General features: G+C 32.6%; 1 protein-coding gene across 1 annotated transcript; it reads left to right on the top strand.

The window, feature by feature from the left end:
• The first annotated feature begins 855 nt into the window (after positions 1-855).
• LOC104239928 (uncharacterized) lies at positions 856-4,062 on the top strand. Its single transcript, XM_009794711.2, has 6 exons — positions 856-1,201; positions 2,046-2,074; positions 2,182-2,292; positions 2,440-2,596; positions 2,805-3,415; positions 3,619-4,062. Exons 1-6 carry the CDS (start codon positions 856-858, stop codon positions 4,060-4,062), a joined length of 1,698 nt encoding a protein of 565 aa, XP_009793013.2.
• The last annotated feature ends 19,643 nt before the right edge of the window (positions 4,063-23,705 follow it).

Below are 23,705 nucleotides of genomic sequence, written 5' to 3'. Positions count from 1 at the left end.
AAAATGTGCACCTTCTTATTAGTGCATTAAAGTGCTCACTTGAGTAGGGGTGTTCATAAAAACTCGAAAAATCGAACCGAATCAAACCGACCAAAAATACCGATTCTTTTTAGGTTTGGTTTTATTTTGGTTTTGAATTTTAAAACTGATCACATTTGGTTTTATTTTGGTTTTAATCAAAAAATAACCGTAAAAATTCGAACCAAACCGACTATAGAAGTACCTATTTAAATTTATTATTATACCTATATATATATATATATATATATATATATATATATATATATGTATGTATATATGAAGTTTATAATATTTTATGGTACACATTAGTCGTTTGTATTTTTAGTCTGGTTCTTTACTACTTAATATGAGATTTTTTCCTTCTTATACCATATATGAAACTTTATTACCAAATATGTGCATAGTATCTAAATTACCCGCCTAGTCCATATTTTTCCTACAATTTCTGTACCATTCGTTTATTAGGAATTAATAGGGGAGAATCTTCCCTTAATAACGCGCGAAAAATCAGGAAAGAATCTTGGGATTGATTGATTCTACATTAAATTCAAATTTTGAAACGGAAAGGAGATTTCGCATCTGCGTAATTTACTCTTAAACTACAATTCAAAATTTTTATTAAAAAAAAGTACGAACAGCTTCACAAACTGAATTCAAATTGTAGAATTCAAATCTTCGAGATTCAACAACTCAACATTGCTATATTCTGTTCTTCGTCGTTTTCAGAAATCAAATTGGCGATCATATATCTGTTCTTCATTTTTTTTTTCTCAATCTAGAAATCCAGGAAAATGAAAAAAAATTAGAATAATACATCAGCAACAACACGCAATCATGTCCAAAATCGCAATCATGCTACAATTCAATGGGAATTGGGATAACTATGGCAGATTTAGAGATTTTGAAGTTGATGCCATTGTGGTAGATGAGAATGCAAGCTGCAGTATTCTGATTTCTACAATTGCAGAACAACTATCGATTGATACTTCAGAAAAAATTATAAAAAACAAATACATGGTGAACGACAATTGTCCCCCAATGGAGATTAGGAATGATATGGGGGTTCGTGTGTATATGGAGACCAAAAAGGATAATAAAAACTTAGGTTCATATCCGTTATGTATAAGTGTACGAGATTTCAATATGGAATTGGCAATCGCCAACGATAACACAAGTGCAGGTTTATATAGTTCGAAATTGCATAGAATTATGGTTTTACGGTATTATCTACAAAATTACTACATTTACCTACAACTACACTACAAATCAGTTTAATGAAAGAATAAAGCAATGTTGTTTTCAAAATTATCTACAAAGTTACTACATTTATACGACAAAATAAACTATAATCTATGATTAGAAATTGTTGATTTCAAAATGTTGTCTTCAAATAAAACTACAATCTATGTTTAGAACAAAATCTAGTCAAATAAAATACAAATCAGTTTAATTATGTACGAAGCAGTATTGTTTTCACAAATTTCTACAAATTGCAACAGTTATAGTACAATTTAACTACAATGTCTGACATCCTAAAATGGATGACTTCAAAAATTTCACTATATCTACAAATTATCTACAAAGATTTTACAAAATTATAATGACACTGTTTATCATTATTTTGATGCAGATTCGTCTTGATCCCTAAAGTTACTTGATATTCCATCCTCTCCAGCTATAGAGGAATATCAAAGTGAAATAATAACATAATCTACGCAAACTGCTATTGAAGAAGGACGAGTGTATCAGGACAAACAAACTGTAGCTGCTACAATGAAGCACTTTTATGTGATGCACAAGTTCCAGTTCAGAGTTAAAAGATCTAGTCATAGAAGGTATAGAGATATTTGTGGAGAAAAGATCATTAAAAGCAGTGTTTTACTCAAGATATGTATTTTTTAAACATTGTAGATAAATTGTAGTTACATTGTAGTTAAATTGTAGTTTATGTTACTTTATGTTAAAACAGTCTTTTTGTTGCATCTACATTTATAATCTGTATTAAATATTGTATTTTTTTGTAGCTACTGGCTTGTATGCTTTGGTGAAAACTGTAAATGGCACTTCAAGGCAACGTCAATTAATGATTCTGCAATGTTCAAGATAAGGAGTTTCAACTGACAATACACATGCTCCTTAATGGATGAAACATTTATACAGCGCAAACGTACTGCAGTTGTAGTTGGTAGCATGGTCATTCCAAAGTATTGTGATCCTAAGACTGTTTATACACCAAAGGACATACAAACTGACATGTTATCCGAATACGGAGTGAACCTAAGCTATATGCAAGCATGGAGAGCAAAGGAAAAGACTTTACAATTTTTGAGAGGGAATCCGGCTGACTCCTACAGCAAATTACCCAAATATTTTTATATTCTTGAGAAGACTTAACCTGGTTCGGTTGTTAAATTGAAGAAGACAGCAGATGAATGCTTCTTATATGCATTTGTTACTCTTTGTACATCAATAAGTGGTTGGCAACATTATAGGCCAGTAGTAGTGGTCGATGGGACATTCTTAAAGTCAGCCTACAGGGGGATTATGCTGACAACAAGCACCATGGATGCAGCAGGTAAAAAGTGTAAAAATTTTGTAGTTATTTTGTAGGCAGTCTATAAAATATAGATACATTGTAGTAATTTTGTAGTTATTTTGTAGCTATTACATGAAATGTAGATAAATTGTCTATATTATGAAGATATATTGTAGTTGTTATGTATTTATATTTTTATATACATTTTCAAAGCTGCCAATTAATATTTTATGAATTAATAATGTAGGTACAATATTTCCCTTGGCATATGTTGTGGTTGATTCTGAAAAAGACGCATCTTGGAAGTGGTTCTTTGAGCAATTCAAGCAGGCATATGGTGAAAGACCTTCAATGTGTGTTGTTTCAGATAAGAATGAGAGTATACTGAAGGCTACATCAATTGTCTATTCGGGCATGCCACACTACTCTTGCATATGGCATATTTGGACAAATATAAGGTCAAAATTCAAGAAGGGTCATCTACAATTACATGAATTGTACTTTGTTGCAGCACGGTCATACACTCTGGATGAATTTAATGAAAGGATGTCGAAGATTGAAGAGGTAGACCCGCGTGTGAAATCTTACCTATATGATATTGGCTATCATAGATGGTCAAGAGTACATGCAACAGTGAATAGAACGTGGACAATGGCATCAAATATTGCAGAGTCGTTGAATGCTGTAACAAAAGATGCAAGAGAGCTGCCGATATTTGACCTTTTAGAGTATATGCGGACATTGCTAGAACGTTGGACCAATGAGAAGTTATTGAAGATGAAGGGTACTTTCACATTTCTTGGGTCCAAATTCAACAAAGAATTAGAGAACAACAGAACATTATCTCAGAAGCTTAGGGTAAGATCTGTTTATTTGGTGCAGAAAAAATAAATTACGTAATATACAGTGTTTCCAGATTGTATATAAATTATAGTCAAATTATAGATAATTGTAGGTTGTAGATAACGTGTAGAATATTTGTAGATGATTTGTAGATAAGTTGTAGATAATCTATTTTTATGATTGAGATAATATTTTTTCTGTTTGTTCTGCAATTATAGGTGAGGGCTTCAACAGATCATATACATACTATGTTAGATGGTGTGAAGCGGTACATTGTGTGTCTAAAAAACAAGAAATGTAGCTGTGGCCAATTCCAACTTGAAGAACTTCCATGTGTGCATGCTTTGGCAGCATTAAGGCACAGGAATGAAACATATGAAAACTATTGCTCTCCGTATTACACAAGGGAAAGCCTTCTGCGTACGTATGAAATACCAGTAAATCATCTTCATGATGAAAGCAAATGGAATGTGCCACAACATATTTTGGATGAGGTAGTAAATCTACCGATGGGAGATAAAAGGCAGCCAGGGAGACCTCAAAAGGAAAAATATAAAACATATGATGAAATAAAGTTAAAGAAGTATAAGGTGTCATGTGAAAATTGTGGAGGTGAAGGGCATAACAAAAGATGTTGCAAGAATATGCCCAAGAAGAAATGAATATCATGTAGTTAGAATAGTTATTCAAACTAACTGTTAGTGAGTTAAAGTTAGCAGATTTTTTGTGTAATCGTTTAAGTTTTTAAAGATCATTATGAAGTAGACTACAATTTGTTTATGTGTGTTTAATATGCTTTTATGTATTGTGTCAGGCATCTAAATTTGTCTTTGATATAGTGTAATTAAATTTTAATATTTATTTTCTACAATACAACTGATATTAAAAAAGTAACTTTAATGTAAAGTGTTTCCATATTGTAGGTAAAATATAGGTTAAATGTAGTTAAATTATAGTCTTGGTAATAATTTGTAGATGATTTGTAGATAAATTGTGGATAATATATTTCTATGATTGGAGTATTTATTTCTTCTGTTTGTTGTGTAATTTAACTTCAACTGACAGTTATATACAGATATTACCTAGAACTTGAAGGTATTTCATAAAATTTATGAACATATACAACTATAAAATTATATACAATAACTACATTGAGTGTTTCCAAAATGTAGATATTATGAAGATTATTTGTAGGCAAATTATATTCTAACATCAAAATACTCATGTTTAATATAATGAAGATATAGTGTTGTAAACAACCAATTTATATTCAAGTGAACAACTAATAATGAAAGATAAAATAACAAAACAAAAAGGTATGCTGCAATAAAAAATAAAAAATTTGTTCATAAAGTAGTGTATTCTCCTTTAACTACAAATTGGCATCAACTAAACTAGGAAAACAGGACACTATTTCTTCTTTCTCTGGACTCTAGTCTTCTCATTCAAAGCAGGAGCACTCTTCCTCCTTACTAGCCTGCCTGTAACCTCACTTTCACTGATTGACCCATCTTTTTGGTTCTTTGTAGCATAGTTACATAGGAGAGCTCCATAGCGTTTACGGTGTTGGTCGATATCCGAAAGGTCTTCTGAAGGGATTGACAAATCTCCAAGGCTAACATACTCCGCAAAAGCAGCCACAAATACACCATAATCGCTGCATAAGACAATTTTTTTTAATTATTTAACAAATGATTATAAAAAAAATAATTAAACATCTAGAAAGAGAGAATAGTTTTTTTACAGTGATCCTTCCTTTTGCTGTGGAATCTCCGCAACCATCCACTGTATGTTGAGAGGGTATATAACTGGTTTCTCAATGTATTCCTTTGTGGTCTTGAAGTCAATGTCTTTACGCTTCCCGTAGAAACCAGTGCAAGACAAATACAGAGGGATAATGATTGAAAACTTATCAACACATGATTCAACAACATTATGAAGGCGTGAAGACACCATGGAATCATACACATAAAGTTGCTTATCCGCTATGTCGAAAACGACCAACAACCAATGAAAATTCTCTACAATATTCACGGGCATGATGACATAGTCAACTTCATCCCAGGCAACATTAGCAAGAAGTCTATACCCAAGAATATATTCTGCAACATCATCATCGGGTTTAACAACCGAATACTTTTTTCTGGCGGAGAACTTATGAACTTCTCATAGATTTGTTCAATCTTTGACTTGAACAAGCAATTGGTTATTTTAAACCTAGTGTTGTTGTTTTTGGGTCCATATTTGCCTCTTTCTCTCAGGTAATACATAATAACATCAATGTGCTGCAAAATAAAATAAAATCTATTATAAGCTACAGTGTAACTACAATTATCAACAAAGCAGCTACACTTTAAACTATAAAGCTAGAATTCAAATAATCTAACAAATAGCTACACTTTAGCTGCTATACACAGCAACACATGGAACACAGCAACTACCATAAGGTCTCAATAATATCTACATTCAAACTACAGTTAATATTATAAGTCTTCAACTTGCTCTAAATTTAACTACAAATTAACTACAATCATGAAATACAGATATACCAATTCTGTCCAAATTACCAAATATACAACTTTTACATACAATTCATCATCAAATATGATACATAAGGTCCAACCTAAATACAATCACACTATAAATAATAAGAGCATTATTTATAAGAATTGTCTACATTATATCTACAATTTATAATAAAAGACATGGTCACATATATTTCATATCTACAATATAACTACAATTATACTACAAAACAGAAGACAAAATATATCTTGTGAATTTATTCTTTGATACTTACCGAGTCATTGAGGACTTGTCCGGGGTGAGCAAGGGAATAAAACCAGTCCTTCTTATCCACCTTTTCAACTCCAAGGTCTAACCAAGACTTGATTTGGTTATCCTTTATGGAAAAAGGGAGCCTTCCTCCTGTAACAACAAATAAATTTCAAATAAAAAAAATCACAGAATGAATTACATATTTAAACTTTAAAATATTGAAATGAAAGTGTCAAATTAAGCATTCATACCTCTTAGATACTTTGTCACTACGGTGGTATAACCACTTGTTGAACTTATCTAACACATCAAAATCTACATTTTCACCTATAAGAGTTGTGAAGGGGTGCTTAAGGTAGAAAAATTTAGGTCCAATAGAGTTGCTGCCTCCAGAAATATATCGAGGTATGAAAGGTGATCGTGCATATTTCCCCGGTTGCCTGGTTCTCCCCGGATGAATAGGGGTTGATTCATCTGGTATGGGCTCGCCATACTTAACCAATTGTGTTAAGTTGTCTGGCAACTCAAAGTCATCTAATGTCACACCCTTCTTATCAATGCTTGATCCTTCAAAAACAGCTTCATCCACATGTTGTGCATCTTCACCTTCATTTAGTTGTTTCTCAGTGACTTGTTCTGTCTGAGCTGCTACAGTCACTCCGTGAATTGGGGACTGTGCATTGATATCTTCAATATCTGTTACATAAAACATAACTTACTTAACAAGAATGTAAAATTGTATAAACAACAATTATTTATTCTGAATGACAGTATGATATTATACCTGCTTGTTCTACCTCAGCTGCTTCTTGAAATTCTGAATATAAGTCAACATGTGCTGGAACATGTTCTGGACAAACTGCAGCTTCAATTTATAATTAAAAAAAGGTAAATAATACTAGATAATGCTTCCTTGAAAGTTGTAGATATATGTAAGAAGTTGTAGATAAAATGTGAATAATAAAACTATGCTCTATAAAGTTTTATACTAAGTGTATATATTTGTAGGTATTTTGTAGATACATGTGTTGCTTGTGCTTGCATGCACTTGATCACCAATATTGAACTGAAATTGCTGGTTGTTCACTCCTTGTTGTTGGTCATTGTTTTTGGTTGAACTACCAGCAAACTAAAGATTTTATGTTAGTTTGAGTATATTGTTTCATATGTCATAATTTGTTTTGGTATATAAATACATGTCAACTCTTACCTTTGCCTCATCCACATCATATCTCATGTTATCAAATTCAAAACACTCTTCACAGAATCATCTATAAACACTTGAAGGTCATGAAGTTCCTCAAATACAGTCTTCCTAAAATCCTCTAACTTTCCATCAACCTAAAAGTTAAAAATATAGTTAGTTGGTAATTTTATTCAAATAAATTACAAATCAGTTTAATTATGTACGAGGCAGTATTGTTTTCACAATTGCCTATAGATTGCTGTAGTTATACTACAATTTAACTATAATGTGTGCAATCCCAACAAGGCTGACTATAGAATTATAATACAATTTAACTACAATGTATACTACATAAATTGTGATGAAATGTAGATAAATTGTAGCAAATATGTAAAAATATTGTAGTTAATAATATTACCTGCTCAATTCCTTTTTCTAGATTCCTGAGCTTCTTAGCCACAGATTTCTTGTCCTCTTGACGATCTGTATGTTTGGGTTCCAATGTTGGAGAATCAACATTTGGAACCTCTGATGATTGTGCACCTTGTTCATCTTCATACTCAATCTTGTTTGGCAGAGTAAGCACTCCAATCTCTTCTCCAGATTTAGTCATGCTTGAGAACTGAATGATGAAAAAAAACAGTTAGTTCCACTAAGGCAGAAAATGTAGACTAATTATAGATATTATGAAGGTAAATGTAGCAACATACAAAACTGGAAAAAAAAATAACTTAATCCACTCAGGCTTGATCATCTTCTCTTCAAAGGTAGTTAACCAAATCTGCCCCTTAGTAGCTGACCATCTTAATATGCGAGGTATTGAGTCAGAACACCTCGTAGCAAGCTCCATGCTGACGGTCGAGCAACACTCATAAAGCCACACTTGCAAGGCTAATGAGCATCCCCGTATGAGATAAGAATGTACGCGAGGATTTAGACGATGCCTAACGGATTCCATAACCTGATTGAACGATTTAATACCACATGAGTATGACTCAAACTGACCAGACTCTACCAAATAGAACCTAAAGTGGTCTATAAAAGACACATGGTCTTTGTCATAAGGGCAAACAAAAAATTCCAAAAGATAAAGAATGCACAACTTGACTGCATCCTCATCATTTACCCAAGATCTATTTGTTACTATGTTTTTTAAATACCACTTCTCTACTCTTTTTTTGTTAGGAAAATAGCAATTCATTAACTTGCTAACATAACTAAAAGTATATCCATAATCTGTAAACTGATTCACACAATTTAAACCGGTAATTAAACCAAACTCTCTCAATGAAAAATTCAATTTTTCCCCCTTTAAGTGGACTGAAAAAAATGATTCATTAGACTCAGACAGTTCATATTTCATCAGAAGATGAATAGCTTGGTTTTGCATGCAAATGGAGGGGAGAGATAGTAAGTAACCAATACAAGTATGTTTAAAAAGCTTTAAAGCATTTGGAGACAATAACTCTTTTATCTGGCTAGGAATGCTAGGATCACATAAAGTGTGGAATCTAAATACCCCATAATCCATATTATGTGGGGCAAAATAATGTCCATTCTGCACAAAATGATAAATTATTTCACATTAGTAAACTACATAAAAATGAAGCATTAATCTACATATTATCTACATATAACTACACAATCACTACACAAATAGCTAAAAACAAATCAGGAAGAAAATATACATACAAATCTGCTTCAAAAAAATACAGCCTACCCACACATATAACTACAAAACACTACAAAACATCTACAGATATAAATATTATCTACAAAAATGCAGGAAGAAAAAAGTAACTACAACTCTGTTTCAAAATTTAAAAGCTAACGACAATATAACTACAAAACGACTACAAAATAACTACAATTATAAACGGTAGAAAATCACAACTACAAATTCTACAAAATTAAGACAACTAATCTACAATTTACCAAAACTTAAAACAGAGATTTTTACATCCAAAACAAAACTAAAAAACTGGAAACGAAAATATAAATGTTTACCTTCTCCAAAAAAAAATTCTGAACCAATTTTGGGAGTTTTTTGGATTGTTTCTTTGTTTTTTGTTTTGAGGAAGCGGGAGACAACTTGGGTTTTTTAACTGTTGGAATTTTAGGGACATCTTCAGCAAAGTCGTCATCTACGCATACCTCTTTCCCCTTTCTTTTGAGTTGTTTGCCGCCTGGTGTAGCACTTCCTCCAGCATCTACATTGTGCATTTGCTTTGTTCTCATCTCGGCACGGATTTGTCTAGGAGATGAACTGTGAGTAGTAGGTTCCATTGCATGTGTAGATTTTACTTGTTTTGTGGTGATTATGGTGTTAAAACACCCAAATCGAAAGAGGGGATATCACCTACTATAAATTTTTTAGGTATTTTTTTTGGAGATTTGATGTTCTTCATGGTTTAACTTCAACTTGACTAAAGATGGGAACGAATTTTGTAGAATGATAACTTCAATATTTAGTGGGTAGCTTTTGTTCTGTAAAGAAGAAAACAGACGCTAAACGTGAGGGAGTGAAGGGTAAAAGTAAAACGGGGGGGGGGGGGTGGAGTTACGGTTAAAGGTAAAACGTGGGGAGGGGGCGGGGTTGAGCTGAAAGGAAAGAGAAACGTGAGAATATACGGCCCTATAATTATGCCTCATATAAATGCCCCATTAATTATATCCATATTTTAAATTATGGTATATAAATGGTAATTTAGTATACTAAATGTAATTATCTCTAACCTTAAATATTGAGGGTAATAAGGTTTCATATGTGGCATAGGAAGGTAAAAATTCCTTTTAATATCTAATTCTTTGACTTTACATTCTAGTTTGATTGGTAGTTTTCTTTTGCTAAAAATAATAATTTATTTCATGTTAAATTATTCATCACTATTTGAATTAACTATTACCAATATATCTTGATCAATATATCCTGGTAAATGATAGATTTCTCAAAGAGCAATTGGTTTGATAGTGTTAGGTTGAAATGTAGTCACCGGAATATGTACTTGGTAGTGTATGTCTCATATTAAAAAAAATCGAAAAACCAACAAAAATCGAGTCGATAAAAAATCGACTTAATTGGCATGGTTTGGTTCCAATGTTTGAAGAACCGACTTACTTGGTTTGGTTTCTTTTTAAGGAAAAACCTATCTAAACTGAATAATGAACACCCCTACACTTGAGCTTAAGTTCACTAATGTTAATTTAAATATTTGAGCTGAAATTCACTAGTGTTATACATGATTTAAGGAGAGGACCGAGGAGGATGGGTTCAAGTGAGCCCACTAGGGATGGTAGTGGTGCGGTTGCAAGGCAGGTTTGGCTCAACCCGCAAAAATTTCAACCCGCCCCGGCCCGGCCGCATGCCATTTTTTAGTATTTTCAACCCGCCCCGCATCAACCCGCCCCGCATCAACCTGCCCCGCCCCGCCCCACATAATCTTTTGCCCTCTTTTTTCTACTTTGTTATTTATATATTCATAAATTTAAATGTAAATAAAAATTTTAAATTCATTATATTTTGTTGGTACGTACCTATTTCAAATGGCAATTTCACTGTGTTGTTGAATACTGCTATAAAAATAAAAAAAGAATTTTTTTTTAAAACTATCTAAAGTCCAAACTCTTTACATCAAGTAGTAAAAATACCCGGTAAAAGTAAAATAGAAAGTATCTCTTCCATTTTCCTAACCAAAAAGAAAAGAAATCTAGCATCAATGGTCCATTTTCTTGTGCAGGCCAACTAATAATTATCTGGTATTACTAAAGTTATATGCTTAAATTTCAAAAAATTCAAGTAGCAGTTACTTTAAATTTTACAAATGAGTAGTGACGCAATCTAGGACAACGGAATGAAAAACAGAAGTGAATAAGGGAGAACTTGAAATTTGGTGATTGATTTTTCTAGCAGTAGTTTATGTTATTTTAATCCAAAATTTGCTTGGTATATTAAACTATATCAATATGAAGAAAAAGATTAATTTTTATTTAAGTCACGCGCAGACAGATGTTCAAATTAAAAAGCATTCAGATGAACCAAGACATTACACCTAGTATTTCATCACAAACCCGCAACAGCTTAATACATAAACCCGCAGCAGCTTAATCACAAACCCGCAACCCGCCCCGCCTCGCTATGAATTATAGAAAGAATTATTTTAACCCGCCCCGCCCTGCCTCGCATAAATATAAGGGATTTTTTCCTAACTATACCATATATGAAACCTTATTATCAAATATGTGCATACTATGTAAATTACCCGCCCAGTCCACAGTTTTCCTATAATTTCTGTACCATTTGTTTAATACACAATTAATTGGGCAAAATCTTCCATAATTAACGCGCTAAAAATCAGGAAAAAATCTTGCGATTGATTGAGTCTACATTAAATTCAAGTTTTGAAACGGAAAGGAGATTTCTGTTCTTCATCTTCATCTGTTCTTCCATATATTTTCCACCTTTGATAGCCATTAAAAAGCTTGAAAGCTTTGAATTCAAATTTGAGTTTTCAAAAATCATTATTTGTTTGGATTGGGTGTTGTTGAAAATAATCGGGAATATGGTTTGGAGTTTATATCTCAATTTTGAGGGGTTTTGGTGAAGATTAGACTTGGTTTTGACTGAATTTCAGATTGAAACTCGAAGAAGAAGAAGACATATTGCAGAAATTGTAGATAAATTGTAGTTAAATTGTAGATTATTTGTGTTCTGATTGTAGATGCTTTATTTTCTGTTTTCATAAATAAAAAACTGCTAAAACTTCTACAAATCTTCTGAAAAAATGCAATTATGTCAAAAATCACAATTATGCTACAATTGGATGGGAATTGGGATATAAAAATTTAATGTACCCAGTTTGTAGATATTTTGTAGATAAATTGTAGATTATTTGTATTCTAATTGTAGGTACTTTGTTTTCTGTTTTCACACATCAAAAACGACTAAAACTTCTACAAATCTTCTGAAAAAATGCAATTATGTCAAAAATCCCAATTATGCTACAATTGAATGAAAATTGGGATATTAAAATTCAATGTACCCAGTTTGTAGATAATTTGTAGATTTTCAACATAGATTGTAGTTTAATTGTAGTATAAATGTAGTAATTATGTAGATACCCTTACAAATAATACTGCTTTATACATACTTAAAATTGATTTGTAGTATATTTGTAGAATTTTGTAGATGAAGAGAAAAATTTTGTAGTCAACATGTGCGAAGATGTATTTAGTTCAAATTCTGATCAATCCAACTGTAACTACAATTTATCTACAATTTGTGCAATATGTCTTCTTCTTCTTCTTCTTCGAGTTTCAATCTACAACTCAGCCAAAACCAAGTCTAAATCTTCACCAAAACCCCTCAAAATTGAGATATAAACTCCAAAACATATTCCCAATTATTTACAACAACACCCAATCAAAACAAATAATGATTTTTGAAAACCCAAATTTGAATTCAAAGATTCAAAGCTTTTTAATGGTTGTCAATGATGGAATTGTTGGTCTTTTTTCTCTTTAAAGGTTTGTTCTTCTTCATTGAGAAAATTTGAAGCTGAAGGTAAATGTGTGTATGAACTTTGAAGATTTATCTTCAATATTTGGTGAATTTTAATGGAGAATAATGAAGAACGTGGGTAGCTTTTGTTCTGTAAAGAACCAAAAAGACAGTAGCTCTATGTTGTAAAACCATAAGAATATGATTTTGAATCCGAAAAGAAATAGGAAAGCGTGGGCCCTACTATTTCGTACGTAACAAAATTGCAATTTCCATCTCTGTATTTTTTGAGAAGAAGAAGGAATGGAGAAGAGGAAGAAAGGGGAGGGGAAAAATTGCGTAGGTCTTAGGAATTAGGGGATAGAGAAACGTGGGATATATGGACACCTTTAATTAAGGAGTAAAAATTGCCCATTAATTAGACCCTTAATTAAGTATGATATAAGATTGGTAATTTGGTATACTAAGTGTAATTAAATCAAACCTTAAACATTGAGGGTAATAAGGTTTCCTATATGGCATAGGAAGGTAAAAACCCGCACCCGCACCGCCCCATTGCCATCCCTTCAGCCAATCCCTTCTATTTGCGTCCACCCCTGGTCATACTCTGTTAAAGGAGGCGCCAAATGTATTTGGAGAAATAGTACGAGGATTTAATTAATATGTACCTAAGGGGGGGGGGGGATGGGGGAGGGGGTGGAGAAAAATTATAAGAGGGGGCCAGTTTGTTTATGTTGTCCAAATAGTCATACGAAGAAGATTAAGGACTTGTACTTACTATATAAGAACCTGCAATAAGCTTAGCTATTAAACTAACATGGTGAAATAGGAGTCGCAAGATAAGTGACAATATATTGACAACTTAACATACGCTATAAGCCTTTATTTAGAGAAAACATGAACCAGAAAAGTCATTAATCAGGTGTTTACAGACCTAGGTCAAATCATAAAAGAGCCAAAAGTTTATAGATGAAAAACATTTTGAGTTGTAGAGCAACTTGAGTCTCTAATTATTACTATTTGCTAAAGAGCAATGCCAGTATTTGGGAATGAGAACTGATATCATAATTCTCAATTCGTATGATATTTGAGCGGGAGAAATTCAAAAATAGCAAAATATACAAGTAGTCATTCAAAAATAACCACAGTTTCAAAAGTCATCGAAATTTAACCACTTTTCATGTAAAGATAAATTTGAACGAAAACACTGTTCAAAATCCGAAAAATACTCTAGCATAATATACTGAAATTCCAGTATAATATACTGGAACTCCAGTATAATATACTGGAGTTCCAGTATACTTTGCTGGTGGAGTTCCAGCAAAGTCAGCAAAATAGTGGCTATTTCTTAATGACTTGGCAAATGCTGGCTATCTTTGAATGACCAGTCCGAAAACTGGCTAGCCCGTGCTATTTTAAATATTTGAGTAGGTAGGAACTTATGGACATCGTATCCGGGTAAAATAGCACGGTATAGCCAGTTTTCGGACTGGTCATACAAAAATAGTCAGCGTTTACGAAGTCAATGAAAAATAGCCACTATTTTGCTGCAACAGAGACTCGGTCCAGCATAATATACTGGAGTTCGGTGCACCTGTGGATGAACTCCAGCATATCATGCTGGACCGGTATACTTTGCTGACTCCAGTATATTATACTGGACAATTATACTTGCTGGAACTTCAGTATATTATGTTGGAGTTCTAGTGTACTTATGCTGGAACTCCATCATATTATGCTGGAGTTCCAGCATACTTATCCTCGAACTCCAGTATAATATATTGGAGTTCAAGCATACTTATGCTGGAACTCCAGTATAATATACTGACGTATTTTTCGGATTTTGAACAGTGTTTTCGCTCAGATTTATCTTCACATGAAAAGTGACTAAATTTCGATTACTTTTAAAATTGGGCTATTTTGAACGACCAGTTATAAATCTGGCTATTTTTGAATTTCTTCCAGTAATTGTTAGGCCCAAACTTATGTACAGACTATAGTTCTTATTCAGCCCGTTTATGCAAGTAAAATACCTTCTTGGCCCAATTTCATGCACTGGTCTAGGATCCCTTATTTATATTGGATGGACGACTATTTGAGTTAATTCTTCTTTCTTCTTTTCCTTTTATTTACTGGATTTGGTATTTTGGAATTAGAAAGCTAAAGATTGGTTGGCATTTAGGGAAATTTTGCAACACGTGAAAGGAACATGACTAATAATCTGAAGTACAGTCACTATAATTCTATTGAATCAAATCATGAACAAAGCAAAGAGGCGAGTAGAATTTAGAGTTATAGGCAGGGGTGTCAATGGATATTTGAAAATCGATTAAACCGACCGAACCGTATCGCACCGAACTGATTTTTAGGTTCTTTTTAAAGAAACCATAGGTTTTTATATTAATTTATAACCGTACCGATAATTAGGGTAAGTTTTTTATTTTATAAAATAAACCGAAAAATACCGAATAAATTTTACATATGAAAAATATATTTATACAGTAAGCTTAAAACTAATAAAGTATTAAATTTTTTATTGGGCCTTGGAATTATAAAAACTGTTACAAGCCAACAAATAATTAAATTCAAAATACTAGTTCCGAAAATATATTATCCTACTTATACTTAAACTAAGTTATTTCAAGTATCTTTATTAGCAAGACACAAAGTATTCCAGCGATTATGAGCAGCAAACTATAATGTATTGAATATGTTTCCCTTCATATAATTTAGATTTATCTTTTTTAATACTTAATATAGACTTTATTCTTGAGTCCTAACTTGGTTAATATCTTTCCACTTGTGTGATTTATATTTTCTTTGTTTTTGCTGTCGAATAGTTGATGTATTTATACTCTAGCCATCTTTCATGTTTTTTAATTCATCATCATTTAAACAGTAAAAATGTCTAGAGAGTTTTGTTAAGTCCTATAAAATAACGCATGTTATTGCATTCTACTTTTACTGGTGAATTTTACATGACATTTAAAAAATACTGAAAATTAATCGAACTGTACCGATATCGAAGTGAAACCGACATGATTGAGACGGTTTCGAAAAGTCTAATTTTTGTTATGTATAATGAATAACCGAAAAATTGGTATGATACAAATTTTATAAAATAACCAGTCGAACCGAACCATTGACACCCCTAGTTATAGGACGAGTGTTATTTTCAACTCACGCCTCTCACACCCATTCCCCCACGAACTAAATTTCACGTGACTGTGTACTATCTACATCGTTAGAGTAATTATGGCAATCGATCACCAATTTATCATACTCGTCCCGTTAAACCTGCCTCTAATATCATAATAAGAAGTATACCTTGTACCTAACTCAAACCCAAAAGCTAAATTTGACTGACAAGTCACACCAAATACCGTATGAAACTCCATACAAACCAATCCGTCCATCATACAAGCAATAACCCAAATATAACAAATCTTCGGAAAAGCAACTTATCTCCTAATGATTGCCCGAGTATCTATACTATTCTTATGAGGATTGATTAAAGGAATAAAATCACTTATAAATGTGACAAAATATCTTTTGCACGGAAACATATATACATATACGATGGGAAAAAAAACTTTACGGTCAATTTGGATATTAAGAGTTATAAATTTTGATACAATTTATCCCTTTTTCGTGAATATAATTCGTCAACTGACATCAAACTTTCAATATGCAAACAAACAGGGGCGGCCCAACGAGTTTTGTGGGTGAGAAATTCAGAAGGGAAATTTTCGTTCCTATACCATATAGAAAACTATATTACCTAATATGTTCATTGTTTGCATATTGCCCTTCATGCTAATAGTAGTTCTATATAATATATACAATGCATTAAATAAGGAATCATTGTAGCTGTAGAATTCCTTATTTAGGAGCAAGGAGAATTTAATATTTTCCAGATCTTCCACAACACAAATCACGCACAGTAATAACTATCGTCGAGTTCGTTACAAAATTTCCTTATTCTGTTTTAGAGATAGACTTTGTTTCAACTTTTTCTCTGATTTCACAAATCAAAATCGACAAAATCTTCTACAATACTTCTGCAACAAAAGCAATTATGGCAAAAATACCAATTATGCTACAATCGAATGGGAATTGGGATAACTTTGGTCGATTTAGAGAATTCGAGGTCGATGGCATTGTAGTCGATGACGATGCGAGTTATAGTCTATTGATTTCTACAATATCACATCAATTAATGATTGATACATCCAAAAAAATTATAGAAATTAAATACATTGTCCTCCAATGGAAATTAGGAACTATATGGATCTTCGTGTATACATGGGGACAAAAAAGGAAAAGAAAAACTTAGGATCATATCCGCTATGCATAACTGTTCGCGATTTCAATATGGAATTGAGTATCACAAATGAGAACACAATTGCAGGTGTGTGATGTTATTTTTTCTATGAAATTCTGGTAATTTGTAAATGAACTACAAATTATCTATATTTTATTATATATATATATATATATATATATATATATATATATATATATATATATATATATATATATATATATATATATATATATATATATATATATATATATATATATATATATATATATATATATATATATATATATATATATATATATATATATATATATATATATATATATATATATATATATATATATATATATATATATATATATATATATATATATATATATATATATATATATATATATATATATATATATATATATATATATATATATATATATATATGATAACAATATTTATACTTATTTTCATGCAGGTTTTCCTGGAATACTAAAGTTACTTGATATGCCAACATCTCCCGTTATAGAGGAATATAAAAGTATAATAATAATAGATAGTACACCAAGTTCTATTGAAGTAGAACAAGTATACCAAGACAAGGAAACAATTGCAACTGCAATGAAGCACTATTCTGTCATGCACAAGTTCCAATTCAGGGTTAAAAGATCTAGTGCTAGAAGGTATGAATATATGAATAGTCAAAGATTATTATTTTTATAATTTTGTAGTTTATTTGTAATTTTTTAGTTCTTCAGCTTTCTTTGTGATAATGTTTAACAGAATTGTAGTTGAATTGTAGTTATGTTGTATTTATATTGTATAATGTGATTGTTTAAGCTACAAAAGGTTTTTTTTTAATCTAAATTTTAAACCATTGTTTAAAATGTATTTATTTTGTAGCTACTGATATATGTTGGTGAAAACTGTACATGACATTTCAAGGCAACTAGCATAAACGATTCTGCAATGTCCAAGGTCAGAAATTTCAACAACAAGCACCCATGCTCTTTAGTGGACAATACATGCATACAACGCAAACCTACTGCCATGGTAGTTGGTAGCATGATTATTCCAAAATATTCTGATCCTAAGACAATTTACACCCCAAAATACATTCAATTTGACATGTTGTCTGAACACGGCGTGAATCTAACCTACATGCAAGCCTGGAGAGCAAAGGAAAAGGCTTTACAGTTTTTGAGAGGTCATCCTGCTGACTCATACGACAAATTGCCTAGTTATTTTGTATATTCTAGAGAAGACTTATCCGGGGTATGTAGTTAAATTGAAAAAGACAGACGATGACTGCTTCTTGTATGTATTTGTTGCGATTTGTACGTCAATCAGTGGTTGGAAATATTGTAGGCCAGTTGTTGTAGTTGATGGGACCTTTTTAAAGTCAGCATACGGGGGAATAATGCTAACAGCCAGTACAATGGATGCAGCAGGTACTGAAGTTTTATTTGTAAAAATATTGTAGCTTGTATGTTTTTTTGTAGTACTTGCAGATTGCAGATTAATTGTAGATATATTGTAGAATAATTGTAGTTTGTATATATATGTTTTCTTCTGCATTTTTACTGCAACCAATTATTACTTCTTACCACATAATGTAGGTACCATATTACCATTGGCATATGTTGTTGTTGATTCAGAGAATATCATGGAAGTGGGTTTTTGAGCAATTCAAGCTCGCGTATGGTGAAAGACCAAATATGTGTGTTGTTTCGGATTGAAATGAGAGTATCTTGAAGGTAACATCTATTGTTTATCCCGGCATGCCACATTATTCTTGCATGTGGCATATTTGGACAAATATACGTGCAAAGTTCAAGAAGGGACATCTTAAGCTAAGTGAATTATACTTTGTCACGGCGCGGTCATACACACTTGATGAATTTAATGAAAGGATGTCAAATATTGAGGAGATTGACCCCCGTGTTAAAGCATACTTATACGATATTGGATATCATAGATGGTCTCGAGTACATGCTACGGTGAACAGAACTTGGACTATGACATCAAACAGTGCAGAGTCATTGAATGTTGTAACAAAATATGCAAGAGAGTTGCCAATAGTAGAACTATTAGAGTATATAAGAACCCTTCTTGAACATTGGACGAAAGAAAAATTATTGAAAGCAAAGGGTACATTCACATACCTTGGATACAAATTCAACAAAGAGTTAGATGACAACAGAACATTGTCGCACAAGCTTATAGTAAGATTTGATTATTTATTGAATCAAATTCATAAACAGCACAATGTAGATTTTTTGTAGATTTTTTGTAGATATTTTGTATATAGCTTGATTTTAACCATATATGAATTGTTTTTTTGTTTGTCATGTACTCATAGGTGAGGGCTTCAATAGACTATATCCATACAGTAATAGATGGTGTGAGGCGCTATATTGTTTGTCTTGAAAACAAGAAATGTAGTTGTGGGCAATTCTAGCTTGATGAACTACCTTGTCCACATGCTTTGGTTGCTTTAAGACAAAAAGATGAGTCTTTTGAAGAATATTGTTCTCTTTATTACACAAGGGCGAACCTCTTGCGTACGTATGAAATACTAGTAAATCTGCTACCTGATGAGAGCAAATGGAATGTGCCACAATTTAACTGAAGAAGTAGGAAATTTACCTAAAGGAGGGAAAAGGTAGCCAGGAAGACCTCAAAAAGAAAGATACAAAATATATGATGAAATAAATTCAAAGAAGTACAAGGTTTCATGCGGCAACTGCGGAGGAGAAGGGTATAACAAAAGATCTTGCAAGAATGCACCCAAAAATGAAATTAAATTTTATGTATTTAACAGAATATTTCATAAAATTTGTTAGTTAGTTCTGGATAACAGATTTTGATGTCTAATCGTTGGTTTTTTATAAGATCATAATGTAGTTAGTTAGGATGTTTCTATACTGAGATAATACTTTCATAGATTGATTTGTTTATGAATGTTTTCTATATATATAATCTATAACTTTTTACTATATATGGAATCCTTTGCATAGTTGTTAATGTGTGTTTGCAGTTTATCTACAATAAAACTACAAAAAAATACATTATCTGGAATTTACAGAGTATATACATTATAAATCTGTAGAAAAGTAGTTAAAAACTTAAAATATTGTAGATGAAGTATTGTTTACATTGAAAAAATAAATATAAAAGAAACAAAACACATTGTTAAAATATTCTACAAATTATCTACAAATATAACTACAAAAAAACTACTATATCTGTAGCTAACATAATATATAGATTAGAATTCAGGTAGAAAGAATCTTTATAGTGAAAATAATGTAGATTAGAATAAATGTATAAAATTTCAGTTGCAAAGGATTTAAATGCTAAAAATAATGAAGATCAAGTACTGTACATATTCAACAAGTGAATATAAACTATTACCATTTGTACTACTATACTGGATAAGAAAAAACAAACAAAGGCTACTATAATTGTAGCACAAGTCTACTACAATTAAAACATAATAAATTGTTCAAAAACTTGTCTACCATCTGTCTTATAAACTATCATCAACTACGCAATTGTAATACATGTTCCATTCCAAACATTACAAACTACTTCTTCTTCTTCCTCTGGACTCGTGTTTTCTCATTCAAAGCTGGTGCACCTTTCCTCCTTGCTAATTTTCCTGTCACCTCACTATCACTAATTTCCCCAATCCCCTGCTTCTTTCTAGCATAGTCCCAAAGTAGCGCTCCATAGCGTCTACGGTGTTGGTCAATATCATAAAGGTCTTCTGTCGGAATTGATAATTCTTCAATACTAATATGCTCTGCAAAGACAACAACAAATACACCACAATCGCTACAAAAGATAAAAATAAATGTCAATATTTACCAAACCATCAGAAAAAAAGGGTTAAAAGTAAAGAAAGAAAGAAGATTTTTATTACAGTGATCCTTCTTTTTGCTGTGGTATCTCACCGACGATCCACTGAATGATAAGAGGGTCGGTAACAGTTTTCTTAATATATGCTTTTGTATTCTTGAAGTTGATGTCTTTATGCATCCCATAAAACCTGGTGCATGACAAATACAAAGGGATAATAATAGAAAACTTGCGACACAAGATTCAATAATAGAGTGATTGTGTGAAGAGACTATGGAATCATACGCATAAAGACACCTTTCTGCAATGTCAAAAACAACCAACACCCAGTGGAATTTTTCTACAATGTTGATGGGCATGATGACATAATAAACTTCATCCCATGCAACATTTGTGAGTAGTCTATACCCCAATATATATTCTGCTACAACATCCTGGGGTTTGACAACAGAAAACTTCTTTTCTTGAGGAGAATTTTTGAACTTTTCATAAATCTGATCAATCCTAGTCTTGAACACATCTGTTGTAGTAAATCTGGTGTTGTTGTGGGGGCCATACTTGCCTGTTTTTCTCAAGTAATACATTATAACATTAATGTGCTGCAACAAAAAGAGATTGCATTTATTCTACATGTTATCTCAAAATATTCTACACAAAACTACAAATAACTACAATACATCTACAATCAGAAATACAAAAGCATCTATTCATTCAGAAAATAAATTATCTACAATTTATCTATAAAATATCTACAAATTAAATACACTGAATCTTACCGAGTCATTAAGGACTTGTCCTGGGTATGCAAGGGAAAATAACCACTCCTTCTTGTCAACCTCTTCAACTCTAAGATCCAACCATGGCTTAATTTGGTTGTCATTTATAGAATACAGGGCCTTCCTCCTATATAAACAAATAGAAATTAAAATATAATTGTTGAATGAAGTGGATGTGTAAAAGATGAATACTGGAATAAAAGTATCAAATTGTGCAACCTAACCTCTTTGGACCTGTGTCGGTACCGTTGTATAACCACTTGTGAAATTGATCCAACAACTCAAGGTCTACATTTTGACCAATAACACTAGTAAATGGGTGCTTGAGGTGAAATATTTGAGGTCCAACCGAGGTGCTGCCACCAGAACTGTATAAAGGGAGAAATGGTAATTAGGCATACTTTCCCGACTGCCTTGTTCTACCTTGATGCACGGGTGTTGTTTCATCTTGTATAGGCTTGTCGAACTTAACCAACTGGGAGAAGTTATCAGGCAGCTCGAAATCATCAAGCGTAACCTCCTTCTTCTGTGATGACCCCACTTGTTTTAAAATGAAACTCCGTGTTCTAAGGCCTTGAAAACCTCATTTAGAGTCACCTCAATTTGTGTGCGCAGTCCGGGCGCATAGCCGGAAAGCTTAAATATGATAATATGTGAAAAATGATAAGTTTTGATTATAGAATGAGCTAATTTGACTTCGGTCAACGTTTTGGGTAAATGGATCCGGACCCGTAATTTGATGGTCCCGGAGGGTCCGTTGGAAAAAATATGGGACTCGGACGTATGCCCGGAATCGAATTCCGACATCCTGGGCCCGATAAATGAATTTTCAAAGAAAATTATTTTCTGAAATTGTTTAAAGAAATTTGAAATGAAATTTGATTATAACATGATGGTATCATGCTCGTATTTTGGTTCTAGCGCCCGGTACAAGTCTTATATATGATTTAAGATATTTCTGTAGAATTTGGTGAAAAACGGATGTCATATGACGTGATTTGGACTTAAATTGCAAAGTTGATGTTTAAAGAAATTTTGAGAAGATTTCATTGATCTTGAGATTTAATTTGATTAAACGAATAAGTCCGTAGGATGTTCTTGAGGTTTTGTGTGCACTTGGTTTGGAGTTCCGAGGGCTTGGGTGAGTTTCGGGATGTTTTAGGCTTAAAACCAGAAATTGCAGGTCTCTGAACCCCACCAGTGCGGTCCGCGGTCGACCTTGTACGATGCGCGGTGAAGGCTGTGCGGCCGCGGTCGGCTTTGTGTGGTCCGCACAGGGCGCTGATGTGCGGTCGCAGTCGACTTTGTGCGGTCCGCACAGGGCCCTGCTATGCGTCCGCAGTCGACTTTGTGCGGTCCGCGCAGACGGTTTGAGAGGGGTATAAATAGACGGGATTTTCAGTCATTGTTCATTTTTTAAAACCCCAAAAACATAAGAGGCGATTTTTTAAACAACCTTTATTCTCCAAATCAATTGTAAGTCATTTTTTAACTAGTTTTCTTCAATTATTAACATCTTTTAACATGATTTCAACTTCAAATCAATGATTTTCATTGGGAAAATTGGGTGTTTTGGGTAGAACCTAGGTTTTTCAAAAATTGGGGATTTGGACCTCGATTTGAGGTCCGATTTTAAAACAAATTACATATTTGAGCTCGTGGGGGAATGGGTAATCGGGTTTTGGTTCGAACTTCGGGTTTTGACCATGTGGGCCCGGGGCGATTTTGAATTTTTGGGTAAAACTTTTAAGAACTCATTTTCATGCATTCAAATTGATTCATTTAGCGTTTATTGACGTAATTAAGTAACTTGTGGCTAGATATGAGTGAATTGGCGGAGGAATCGAGGGGTAAAGCTATAGTTGAAGCTTGAGTTGTGTTCGAGGCAT

The sequence above is a fragment of the Nicotiana sylvestris genome, chromosome 2 (assembly GCF_000393655.2).
Source record: "Nicotiana sylvestris chromosome 2, ASM39365v2, whole genome shotgun sequence".
NCBI lineage: Eukaryota > Viridiplantae > Streptophyta > Magnoliopsida > Solanales > Solanaceae > Nicotiana > Nicotiana sylvestris.
Note: the sequence above shows the minus strand (reverse complement) of the source record. Positions and strands in the feature narration are given on the sequence as shown.

Excerpts from the sequence above, each read along its gene's own strand:
- LOC104239928 (XM_009794711.2), top strand. The coding sequence starts at position 856 with ATGTCCAAAATCGCAATCATGCTACAATTCAATGGGAATTGGGATAAC. Across the intron at positions 2,075-2,181 it reads TGTATGCTTTGGTGAAAACT|CGCAAACGTACTGCAGTTGT; the intron begins GTAAATGGCACT and ends ACATTTATACAG. Across the intron at positions 3,416-3,618 it reads CATTATCTCAGAAGCTTAGG|GTGAGGGCTTCAACAGATCA; the intron begins GTAAGATCTGTT and ends CTGCAATTATAG.